This window comes from Mesoplodon densirostris, chromosome 3 (assembly GCF_025265405.1).
Source record: "Mesoplodon densirostris isolate mMesDen1 chromosome 3, mMesDen1 primary haplotype, whole genome shotgun sequence".
Lineage (NCBI taxonomy): Eukaryota > Metazoa > Chordata > Mammalia > Artiodactyla > Ziphiidae > Mesoplodon > Mesoplodon densirostris.
The window spans coordinates 140,736,287-140,748,836 of record NC_082663.1 but is presented as its reverse complement, the minus strand read 5'-3'; the positions used below and the strand labels follow the sequence as shown (position 1 = coordinate 140,748,836).

At 49.8% G+C, this 12,550-nt stretch overlaps 1 protein-coding gene across 5 annotated transcripts in view; it reads right to left on the bottom strand.

The window, feature by feature from the left end:
- SLC27A1 (solute carrier family 27 member 1) overlaps positions 1 to 10,588 on the bottom strand; it is a 29,066-nt gene extending 18,478 nt beyond the window's left edge. For all 5 annotated transcript variants that reach the window (XR_009531490.1, XM_060093853.1, XM_060093854.1 and 2 more), the window contains exon 1: positions 10,389 to 10,588. Coding sequence is in view for 4 of the 5 variants with exons in the window: in XM_060093853.1 (XP_059949836.1) it covers positions 10,389 to 10,555 (167 nt within the window). In the remaining variant the exon portion in view is untranslated. The remainder of the gene's footprint in view (positions 1 to 10,388) is intronic.
- Between the last annotated feature and the right edge of the window lie 1,962 nt (positions 10,589 to 12,550).

The following is a 12,550-nucleotide window of genomic DNA, read 5'->3' as shown; positions in this document are numbered from 1 at the left end:
TAGAACAAATGACTTTCTCCAATGCAGACTAGCTGGAATCCAGTTATCTCACAAGCATGGCCAAGACCCCACCGTCACAAGCCTGAAACAGTGTAGTCACCTCCCTGTGGTCTCCCGCCTCCACCCTGGGCCAGGCCCCATTCTCTGTGTAGCGGGGTGAATGGTGGCCCCAAAAAGATACATCCAAGTCCTGATCCTCCAAACTTGTGAATGAGCCCTTATGTGGAAAAAGGGTCTTTGCAGATGTAATTAAGTTGAGGATCTTCAGATGAGATCATCCTGGATTTAGGATGGGCCCTAAATCCAATGACAAGTGTCCTTCTAAGAGACAGAAGAGGAGACACAGACATAGAGAAGAAGGCCATCTGAAGACGGAGGCAGAGATTGGACTGAGTGATGCAACCACAAGCCAAGGAACTGCCAAGGATTGCTGGAAGCCACCAGAAGCTAGGAGAGAGGCATGGAACAGATTCTCCCTCGGAGCCTCCAGAAGGAACCAACCCTGCCCACACCTTGATTTCAGACTTCAGGCCTCTACAACTATGGCAGAATAAATTTCTGTTGTTTTAAGTCCCCCAGTTTGTGCTACATTGTTATGACAGCCACAAGAAACTAACACACTCTGCTTCATCTCCAGCCTTTGTCTATCTTCCTTACCACTCTCACCCCAGTGCCCCATTCAAGGGGGCAGAGGGGGTGTGTCTCCATTCCCACTGTCTGGGAACAAGTGCATTTCCTGCCTGGCTGCCCCAAACCCTCCTCACCAAGCCACCCTCTTCCTCCATGCAGGCCAGCCTGGCTGTGCTGCTTCCCTGCTCAGAACACTTCCCTGGGAACATAAGACTGTCTTCTGCTCAGTGTTCAAAGCTCTGGAAATCTGGCTCTAACTCTAATACTGCCCAACTCATAGACCTCCCGCCATCATAATAGCCCCTTTCACACCCCCTGCAACATGGGGCCTGGTAGTCCCATGTTCACTTTCTTCTATCAGCATGTGATGGCTGGAGCCACAGCAGCCAATATGAGACCATGAGGGTAACTAACTGGAGATGCCAAGCCTTTGAAGCCAGGATGCCAGAGCAGAAAGGCAGAAGGAACTTGGGCCAATGATGAGATGCTGAACACAAATTGATCAGCCTGAAGCCACCTCCTGTCCCAATACCCCATTGCACATGGCTATAAATGTGCTTTACTGTTGATGCCACTTCTAGTTGGGATTCCCACTACTTGCAGCTGAAGCCTCCTCACGGAGAACACCTCCCCAGAGGAGCTGGTCCACAAGTGCAGCACACCTCCACAAAGTACCACCATATGCTGGACATCATGACAGGAATGGGGACACACAGGTGACCAAGGTGGGCATGATCCCTGCTGCTATGGGTTTACAGTCAATAATCAAGGAGAAAGCAAACAAAAACAATGACAGTTTTATACGTTTCCTAAGAAAAAAGCAACAGGATGATGTGATCGAGCATGACCAGGACAGACTTCACCCACGGGGCAGGGGAGCCTTGTCTGAGGAAGCAACATTTGCACTGAACTTTGAAGGATGAGAAGGAGCCAGCCATGGGTAAAGCTCAAGGGGAAGTATTCCAGGTGGAGGGCACCACGAGTGCAAAGACCTGGAGGCAGGAAGGAGATTGCAGGTTTAAAAGAGAGCAAAGGCCAGCGGGAGGAGAGGAGTGAGTGAAGCAGAGAGTAGGAGGAGAATGCCCAAGGTCGGGAATGTCTCTTCATGACTCTGAATCACTCCACCAACTGGTATACTGATTTTGACACATTAAAGTCACACGGGGGAAATGACGGCGCATTATCCATTTGTAGCTTCCAGTGAGCAGAAGATGGGAAAGAATCCAAACATCCTGCAGTAAGCGAGGGGTCAGATGAACAACGGTTCGAGCTGAAGCTTACAACAGAAGGCTGCCCACAAGAATGGCGCCCCCAATGCAAGGGATGAGGAAGGACCCTAAAGGTAAATGGGAAAAGTTACTGCTGACCGTGTGACAAAGATGGCAGATTGAGCACTCAGACACTGACTGTTCACAGTGCCCCCCAAAACGGCTAGTAAAAGGACAGAAGTGTGAACTCGCAAGGACCGGGAAATTGGAAGTGGAGACCAAATCACCCCACTTTGGGAAGCTGGGCAGCAGCACGTGAGAGGTGGAGGCCCCAGGAGGAGGGGGAAAGCAGAATCCTGGGCTGCAGTGGAGGATTGATGGAAATCTGTTTAAGAAGCCCCCTCTGTGAAATAAATGTCATGAGGATGTAATGTACAACATGGTGACTACAGCCAATAATACCTTATTGCATATTTGAAAGTTGCTAAGAGAGTAGATCTTAAAAGTTCTCCTCACAAGAAAAAAATTTTTGTAACTATGTATGGTGACGGATATTAACTAGACTTACAGTGGTGATCATTTCACAAAATACCAGTATCCCCTACTTTTCAAAAATTCACTTTAATGCCGCTTCTCTTATTTTTTTCTTTAATGCCGCTTCTCTTTTGCGAAAGACCAAAATTAGTACCTGTTTTTGCTAACCGAAAGAAATCCAAAGAGGATTTTCGCTTTTACAATGAAAGGCAAAAAGTAAAAATAGTGTTCGGTGTTTGTTCTGCGGGGAGCTGTTATAGGGGCAGCACGTACCCGAAGCAGTGAGAGAGGCACTGCCAAGCTCCTTCCCTGGGAACTACACTCAGCATCCCAGCATCAAGCTGCCATAGCTTTGAACTGTGTCTGTGAGCATCTGAACTTTATCTCAATTTATTTTGTGCACCCGTTAGCAAGATGCACCCTAAGGTAATTGCTTCTTCCCTTTACACCATTTAGGTTTATGAAAGGTCTCAGAGGAATGCTCTATTTTCGTGTAGCAGGAGTAACCTTTATGCAAATAGCAAATCATTATGTTGCCCACCTGAAACTAACAGTGTTATATGTCAGTATCTCAATTGAAATAAAAAAAAAAAGTGGCCACCCAGGAGAAGATTGAAAGTCCATCCACAGGAGGGTTTCTGGGTGGGGCACCTCCCTGCAAATGGGTGTTAAGTGAATGTTTACTTGCCAGATGCCAAGCCTCCAGCCCTCTTCCCCGCTGTGTTCCTGGGATGCTGCTGGTGGGGCCTGTGCCCAGGCCTGGAGGAAAGACCCAAAGACACGGCACTGGACTTTCCCCAAAGCATCCCAGGTGACCCCATCATGAAGCTCAGTTGACAAGACCCCCTCACCCCATACACACATCCGTGCTGAGAGCTTCTAATTGGCTTTACAGCCAAGGACTACCAGACTCCTGGGGATTTCCTCTAATAGGGATGATGGAGACTAAAATAAACAAAGAAGAAAATCTTTGAGGAAAAAGAGATTGTGCAAAGAGAAAAAAACTAATAAAGTCATTAATATTCTTGAAAATGTATGAAGATATATTGCATCCATGAAACAAGAATAGGATGCTATATAAAAGCTTTCAGGGAATGAAAAAAAAAAAGATCCTGAAAAATTTAAATGTGAGGGCACAAAGAATGTACAACATACACATGAACCCTAATGAAAAATATGGGGCTTAGTTAATAATCATGTATCAACAATGACTAATCAATTGTAACAAGCGTACTACACTAATAAGAGATATTAAAAACAGAGGAAACTGTAGGGGAGAGTAAGGGGGTATGTGGGAACTCTCTGTACTTTCTGCTTAATTTCTGTAAATCTAAAACTGATAATAAAAAATGAAGTCTATATAAAAAAGAAAAAACATAATTAAAAAATCAATTAAAATAGTCTATTAATTGGAACAAAGAATAATCATAATAAAAAATTTTAAATATGAAGGCATAAGTTAAACATTAATAGAAGGACTGAAAGATATATTTGAAGAAATATCATAGAAAGTAGGATAAAACGACAGAGATAGAAAATAAAAAAGATAAGAAGATAGCTGATTCACTTTGTTATAAAGCAGAAACTAACACATTATTGTAAAGCAATTATACTCCAATAAAGATGTTAAGAAAAAAAAAGATATGAAAATTATAGAACCAGTCCAGAAGATCCAACATCATATTCATTCAATAAATGTTATCAAGCTAGACATTGTTCCAGGCACTCAATAATAGGAGTTTGAAGAAGAACAAAGGAAATAAAGGTGAGGAAATCACCAATGATAACATCAAGAAAACTTCCTTGACCTGAAACCCACCAACAGATCATACAATGGATGGAAATTACCCACCATCTTGAAAAGATCCCACAAGCTTCCAGAAGGAAAAAAAAAAAAAAAAAGCACTGCAAAGGATCAGGAATCAGAGAGTTTTAGTCTTCTCAACAATAACCATGATGTGAGAAGGAAATAAGAAATGCCTTCAATTTTGAAGGAAAATAATATCCAACCTAGAAATCTATACTCAGACCATCAGTCAAGTGTGAGTGTGGAAATAAAGATATTTTCATACATGGAGGGTCTCAAAAAACTAAATTTCTATACATGATTTCTCTCAAAGCTAATGAAGATGTGTTCCAACTAATTAAAGAAGTAAACCAAGGAAGAGGACTATCAGGGACCCAGGAAACAGGGTATCCAACCCAAGATAGAAGTGATGCTAATCCTCAGGAAGATGGGTAGGAACAAGCCTGGTGTGATGGCTGCCCACCAGGTAGAGAGAGTAACTAGAACAGCCTGGACAGACTGGAGACTAAAAGAGAGACTTCTCCAAAAAGGTGAAACTGAAAGCCCATCTGATGCTATAAATATTAGAGGAGAGAGAGACAGATGTTGTGGAGTTTGGCTTTGAAGTAGAGATAAATACATAGAAAACTAACCAATACAAAGGCAATAACTCCAGACAAAAACACATAAAGTTGTTTAACTCATATTATAAACAAGCATCCTTTTGGCGGTCTATTTAATGCCACATTTTTTGGTGTTTTTGTGCTTTTTGTTGTTGATTTTGCTGTTTAAAATGGGCCCCAGGCATGATGCTGAAATGCTGTCGAGTGTTCCTAAGTACAAGAAGGCTGTGATGTGCCTTATGGAGAAGATACACATATTAGATAAGTTTTGTTCAGGCATGAGTTACAATGTTGCTGGCAGTGAGTTCAATAGTAATGAATCAACAATATATATTAAATGATGTGTCTTTAAGCAGAATACACACAGAACAAGATTATGTATTGACTGGTTGATGAAAATGTGATCAGAGGCTTGCAAGAACCTAACCTTGTATTTTCCCTAGGAAATACAGGGTTCAGTGGTTTGCTAATGGTTCAGTTTGCTAATACATGGTTCAGTATTTGCTAATTCAATGTTCTCAGCAACTTTGTAGAACAAAACTATCACAGGGAACTCCTTGGTGGTCCAGTGGTTAGGACTCCGTGCTTTCACTGCTGAGGGTGCGGGTTCAATCTCTGGTGGGGGAACTAAGATCCCGCAAGCCTTGCAGCATTTCCAAAAAGAAGAAGAAGAAGAAAACTACCACAAATAATGAGAATCAACTGTAATAATACTGGGACAATGAAGGGATGGAAGAACATGTGTGTCTGTGTATGTATGAGGGTGGGTATGTGTACACCATGCACAGGGACAGGAAGAGAGTGAGGACAGGGGGATAAAGGGATGCCAAATCCTCATCTTCCATGGAGTGAGATGACAGATCAAGTCTCAAAGTGAAAAAATGCAGATTTGTCACATAAGCCATTTAGAGACGTGGAAGTGAAGTCCAAAAGATTCAAAGGAGAGGTAAGAATCACTCCTGGAAGGGAAGGGAAAATGTGGGTAGAGGGTGGGGCTAGCAGCTGCCACTTGAGGTAGAAGGCTAGAGTCTTTCATCTCAAAGCCTGCATGACTTTAATAAAAGCAAAAATTTCAAGTGAAAGTGGAGAGAAGAAAGAAAGCAGGAGGTGAGGAATATGATGGAGACTGTGTGGCCATTTGTGAGCACCAAGAACAAGAAGAGGTCTACATATATTTCTTGGGAAAGAGACACAAGATGCCTCTGAGGAGGGGAACTGCACGGCTGGGGGCAGTGGAGAGAGGGCAGCATTCACAGCAGACCTCTCTCTAACATTTGAATTTTGTACCTGTGTTATGTATTAACTGTTACAAAAAAAATAACTGAAAATGTAAAATGTTAAAAGTTAGCTGTTTATACATCCACCTCCCTGGTCAGATCCTGATATCTCAACCATTCAACGAATAAATAGAGGTGCTACAGTGAGCAGCCTCAGCATTTACTGAGCTAACCTTACAGCCACCCTCCAAAGTAGGGTTCTAAAATCCCCATGTCAGATGGTGGATGAGCTGGGAGCTCAGGGAGGTGAATTACACACCCAAGGTCACACAGCAAGTAGAGGACAGAACAACCCAGACCAGGCCCCCTGGCAGGGTCCCTCTGTTCCTCTTCAGGCTTGCCCCAAACATTCACCATGTACCACGTGACAGACCAAGTGCCCGTGCTGCACACAACAGGTGCTCAATTCATGTTTTCTTAAAGAAGAGAGGATGCACAAGGTGTACTCTTAGAGATGAAGGAACTAAGACTCAGAGGGTGATGTTTCATGGGCTAGCAAGGCGCAGACTGAGGGCCACAGCTAGACACTCTGGCTCTAGCCACCAAGCACCTAACCTCTGAGGTACCCACTGCTGGGTGAAGGCAATCAGCACCAACAAGTCTGAGTGCCTACTATGTGCCCAGCTCTCCTCTAAGAGCTTCAATAGAGCACCCCAAGAACCCCATGAGGGGTACTAGTGTTACAGCCATGGGGAGAGGGCCATCAGCAAGGGTAGGAAGCACAGGAAGCAGCTCCCACAGGGGTGCTCCCTGTCCACCGACAGCACAGCAAAGAAACTCGACTGAGGCTGCAGTGGCTCGTGCTCAGGTTATTCAAGCATTGACAATGGGGCCCAGTCTTCACGGCCTGTCCCTCCCGCCCTCGCCCCCAGCCTCTCTGGAGCACACCCACACGAGCGGGCAGTGGACTTCGGCACTGGGCTCCAGCCACATGCCTGGGTCACCCTGCCTGGCAGCAGCACAAGCCACCCCCACCCTGGGGACAAAGAGGCCACTGTCCACCTCTGGGCCCTTCCTGAGGCCTTTTCTTGCCCCTCTGCTCTTTCTGCCCCTTCCTGCTTTCACCCTGAGCTCTAGGGCACCGGGGCAGGAAGAAATAAACACAGATGAATGTGATCAGATTTCATGTGGAAAACAGAAGATGAGTTAGAAGAACTGAGGCAGGGTGCTTAAATATTTCTGAACCTAGGGGCTTCCTTGGTGGCGCAGTGGTTGAGAGTCTGCCTGCCGATGCAGGGGACACGGGTTCGTGCCCCAGTCCGGGAAGATCCCACATGCTGCGGAGCGGCTGGGTCTGTGAGCCATGGCCGCTGAGCCTGCGCGTCTGGAGCCTGTGCTCCCCAACGGGAGAGGCCACAACAGTGAGAGGCCCGCATTCCGCAAAAAAAAAAAAAAAGAAAAAATATTTCTGAACCTAGGTTCTAAATGCAGCCAGCCTGCACCACGACCCCAGCACAACACAGCAGCTAAGAACACATACTCTGGAGTCCTGTCGCTCCTCAGCTCTGTGTTCTTCAGCAAATGACTCCCCTCTTGGTGCTTTGGTTCACCAACCACAAAATGGGATTAGTAAGCATTCCTTCCTTACAGGACTGTGAGGACACTAGAACAAAACCTGGTACAGAGGTGGGTGGGTGTTATATAAGCTGCATTAGTTAGCTATTGCTGTGTAACAAATTGCAGCTAAAATTACTAGCTGAAAAGAGCAAACATTGATTATCTCACAGTTTCTGTGGGTCACAAATCCAGGAGCAGCTTAGCTGGGTGGTTCTGGCTCAGGGTGTCTTGTGAGGCTGTAATCAAGGTGTCAGCAGGGGCAGTGATCATCTCAAGGTTTCACTGGGAGAGAATCCATTTCCAAGTTCACTCATGTGAGACTCTCCACAGAGCTGCCTTACATGACAGCTGGCTTTCTCCAGAGGGAGTGACCCATGAGAGAGCACCCAAGATGGAAGTCACAGTCTTTTTTATTACCTAATCTCAGAAGTAATATCCCATTGCTTTTGTTGTATTCTTTTCATTAGAAGTGAGTCACTAGGTCCAGCCCACACTCAAAGGGAAGGGATCATACAAAGGTGGGAAGACTGGGAGGTGGGGCCATGTTCCAGGCTGCCTCCTACAGAAGGTGTGTCAAGCTCTGTGCTGGGGACTCAGAGTGGACCCAGCTTCTGTCCTGTCCCAGGGGAGACAGAGCTGGTCACAGATATCCCCTGCCCCATGGAGCTCAAGGAAGGAGTGAAGACCTGCCATCCAAAAAATATATCCTGCGCTCCTGTTCTGTGCTGCCCTGACGGGAGACCAGGGCCACAGGAGCACAAGGTCCAACACAGTCTCCATCTGGGCTGGCCCCCCAACAGGGCCCACAGTTTAGTGGGGGGAAAGAGACGCCAAAATTAAAAGGCAAGAAAGCAGACACGTGATAATTACAAGTGACTGATGCCACTAGTGGTCACAAGTCAAGCTCTGGAGCCACACTGCCTGGGTTCAAATCCTGCCCCCACTACTGGCCAGCTGTGTGACCTTGGGCAAGTGACAAAACTACGCTGTGCCTCAGTTTGCTCATCTGTAAGATGGGACAAGAGTACCCATCTCTCAGGGTGGTTGGGAGGACTTGAAGAAGTCATGCTTAGCATAGTGCCTCACACAGAGGAAGCCCTGTGTAAATCTTGGCCATTCTGCCAGAGAGCAACAAGGTGGGAGGGTCTACAGAGACAAAGGGTCAGGGGAGAGCTGTCTGACAAAGTGACACTTAAGCCATGGCATGATGAAAATGAAGAGCAGGGGAAGAGTGATCTGGGCAGAGGGTACAGCAAATGCAAAGGCCCTGGGGCTGGAATAAATACGAGTGTGTTTAGGAACAGCAAGGAGGCCAGTGTAGATGGAAGAGTGACAAAGGAAAGGACAGGAGGTTGGGAACATGGTCAGAAACCTCATGTGGTCTAGATTCTAAGAGCAACAAGGAGCCATGGGAGGGTGCTGAGCAGGAAAATTCAGCAAAGGGTCCCCTGAGGGAGGCAACATCATAAGGCGTTGCCAGGCAAAAGGAGGGCCAGTGTATTCCAGACAGAGGAAAGCAGCTTGAGCCTGACAAGGCAAGTTGATCTGGGGCCCAGATGGACCTATGGAGAGGTGGGGAGTGGCAAGTGGGCAGGGAATAGATTGTCAGGACCTCAAGTACCCAGCTGGAGGCTGAGTCTTTTCTACTGCAGAGGATGGAGGTTGTGGAGGTTGTCTGAACAGAGAGCACAGTCCAATCTGCATGTCAGAAAACCAAGGGCAGGGGCAGGGGCCAGGGCATGGAAAAGAAAGGTCAGGTTCTAGAAGGTTCAGAACCAGTCAATTTGCAGTGGAAGTTTTTCCAGCTGCACACCATCCCTGCTGCTCACAGAGCCTCAGTTTCTTCACCCTTCCAATGGGTTAGTCTTCCCACCTCCCCATGGGCACCAAGACTGGCAGACCCATAGCAAGTGCTCAGGGACTTCCTCATGGAGGCTGTTCCTGAGATTTGCTCCGGTGGTAATGCCCAGAAGCACTTATTTCACCCCAGGAGGACTCCCAACAGCTTTTCTGAGCAAGCCCCTAGAGATACCCCAGAGACCTTCCAAGGATGCCTGCAAACACCACCAGAATCCCCTCCCCAGAGATTCTCAGTCACCAGAGACCCCTAAGCAAATCTTGGAATACACAGCAACCTCTCCACAGACTCTGAACAACCCCCAAAGTCACGCACAGACCTCAAACTCTCAAAGAGCACCCCGACCACAGAGAGACCTGTAAATGGCCCTGAGGAGACAAACACCCTTCAAAGGCTCTAAAAGCCCTTTACACATGCCCCAGGAAGCCCTTTCATTCTCCCTGAGAAAGTCCCCCTGAGAACTCCTAGGGACCTACCGGAGTCCCTGAAGACGCCCTAGAGCCCTCCCACAGTCACCAAAGCCCCATAGAGACCCCCCCAAACGCGCAGGCCTCCCAATCAGCCTCAGCTCTCTGGAAGTCCTACTCGCTGCCCTAGTACCCCCAAGTTGCCGTCCAGAGCCCTGAGGTCACCCACGCAGGCTCAAGGACATTGAAATCTACTCACCTCCCTCCAGGGAATCCCTCTAGATGTCCCCTGCTGGTGCCCTCAGAGTCCCCCAACCCACTCTTTTCAGGTCCCAGCCCCGCCCCTAGCCCCGCCCTCACCCAAACCCCGCCCCCAGTCTTCAAAACCTCCCCCCACCCAAGCCCGGAAGGTCCCCCACGCTGCCCTTCCAGCCCCCTCTGTTCGCCCCCCTGGGCGCTCAGCCCGCCCCCGACCCCAGCCCTTGTATCAGGCTCGGGCTGCACTCACAAGAGGTCCCGCCTCGCGGTTTTGCAGACGATGCGCAGGAAACGCCAGCCGCCGCCGCCTACGTACACGCCGAGCGCCACCGCTGTGCTCCAGGTCCACGGCAGTCCGAGCAACCACAGCAGCATCAGTGAGGCCACGGAGGCCGAACCCGCACCTGGAGCCCGCATCCTGAGGAGGCGGAGAGCTCTGAGGCCACGGCCCGCCCGGGCCCCGCCCCACGGCCAACCCAACCCCGCCCAGATGTCGCGCTCCGCTCCCGCTTGGAGCCACCCCCCCATACCTGGGATTGGGCACGTCTCAGACAGGCTCCGCCCCATCCCAAAGTGGGCACAGGCCTCCTTGCTCCTAGCCCGGCCCAGGCTTTTCTGCCAATCATTAGTGTATCTCCACGCCCCCAGACACAGCTCTTCCATTCCGTCAGTCACTGGCAAGCCCCACCCCCATGCCTCGACTTAGCAGCTGTTCGCTGGACCCAAGCTCCATCCTAACGACTTGGCCCCCAAGCCTAGAGTCCACCTTGGCCCCACCAAGGTCCTGGGCTTTCCTCCAGGTCCCACCTCTATCCGCCCCACCTCCACTCGATTGACCCCGCCCCCAGGTTAGGTCTCCGGCCCCGCCCGTAAGCACAAGCCCCATTCCGGAGCCCCGCCCGCCCTGGACCAGGTTCTGCCCCTAGGTTAGGCCTATGGCCCCGTACACAAGCACACGCCGCACCCACTCTGGGCCGGGCCCAGAGTAGCTCAAGCCCCGCCCCCAGTCCTGGGCCTAGCCCGTATTCCCAGGCCCAAGTTCCACCCCGTTCACCGGCCCCGCCCTCAGGCTTTGGCCCAGTCACCACCCTCCGCCTCACTCCTAGCACCCTAGGCCCCGCCCCACCTGCCCTCCCAGGCCGGCTCTCTTCCGACCTGTCTGGCTTAGAACCGCTCTGCCGCACAGCCGCAGAACCGACGCCCGCCCACTTCCGGAGGCCACGACCATAGAGAGGCCACCCCGGCCAGAGTGACGACGGCCAACGAGACCCAGGGGCTAGAACGCCTGGCGAGGAAGGCGGCTGTCTCCATGACAACCAAACTTCGCCAGCCTCCCAGTTCCCCAGTCCTATCCCTGCCGGCGATTAGGAAACACGTGCGTCCCTCAGCCAAGAGGCTTGGGTCCCGGGCGCTCCCGGCTCAAGCCCTAGATGGAAACCAGAATTCCTACCCCGGGGGACTAGCAACTCTCAGTTCACATTCAGGGCCTACCTGTACTGGGTTCTTGCCCCAGCTTATTCTAAATCCAATCCCCAAAGCCTCTTCGGACTCCAAGGACCTGGGGAGTACTAAACTCACAGCCTAGGGGCCCCAGAATATCCAACCCCTACCTCAGTCTTAAAGATATATTCCAATGGACTTCCCTGGTGGTACAGTGGTTAAGTATCTGCCTGCCAGTTCAGTCGACATGGGTTCGAGCCCTGGTCCGGGAAGATCCCACATGCCGCGGAGCTGCTGAGCTCCTGCGCCACAAGTACTGAGCCTGCGCTTTGGAGCCCGCGAGCCACGGCTGCTGAGCCCACGTGACAGAACTACTGAGGCCTGTGCGCCTAGAGCCCGTGCTCCTCAGCAAGAGAAGCCACCGCAATGAGAAGCCCACGCACCACAGCAAGGAGTGGCTCCCAGCAACTAGGGAAAGCCCGCGCTTAGCAACGGAGACCGAACGCAGGCAAAAATAAAAAATATAAATAAATAAATTAAGTTTTTTAAAAAAAGATATATTCCAAGGACCCAACTAATCGCAAATCCATATCCCGAAATCTTGTCAGTTAAGTCTCACCGCAGCAGCCCAGGGAGGGCAAAATTCACACACCAGTTCCCTACCCTTCCACAGGAACTCCACAGAGTCCCTTATTTGCATCCCAAGGTCCTAAATGCTCACCTAGAGACCCTAAAGCCCTCCCCTTGATCAGGTGCGGGCCAGTGCTGGCCTCGCTGCCCACCACCCTGTTCCCTGGCTGACCTGGAGCCGCTCACAGACCCTCAGGCTTTGGCTGCTCTGTCGAGGGTTACCAGAGCTCAGGCAGTAGGTGGGCAGCGACAGTGAGTACAAGACAGAGGACTCCCCTCCGGGGCTTCTGCTTCTGCAGACTCCTGGGACCTGCTCTGACTGCGTTGTGCCCATGTGGGCTT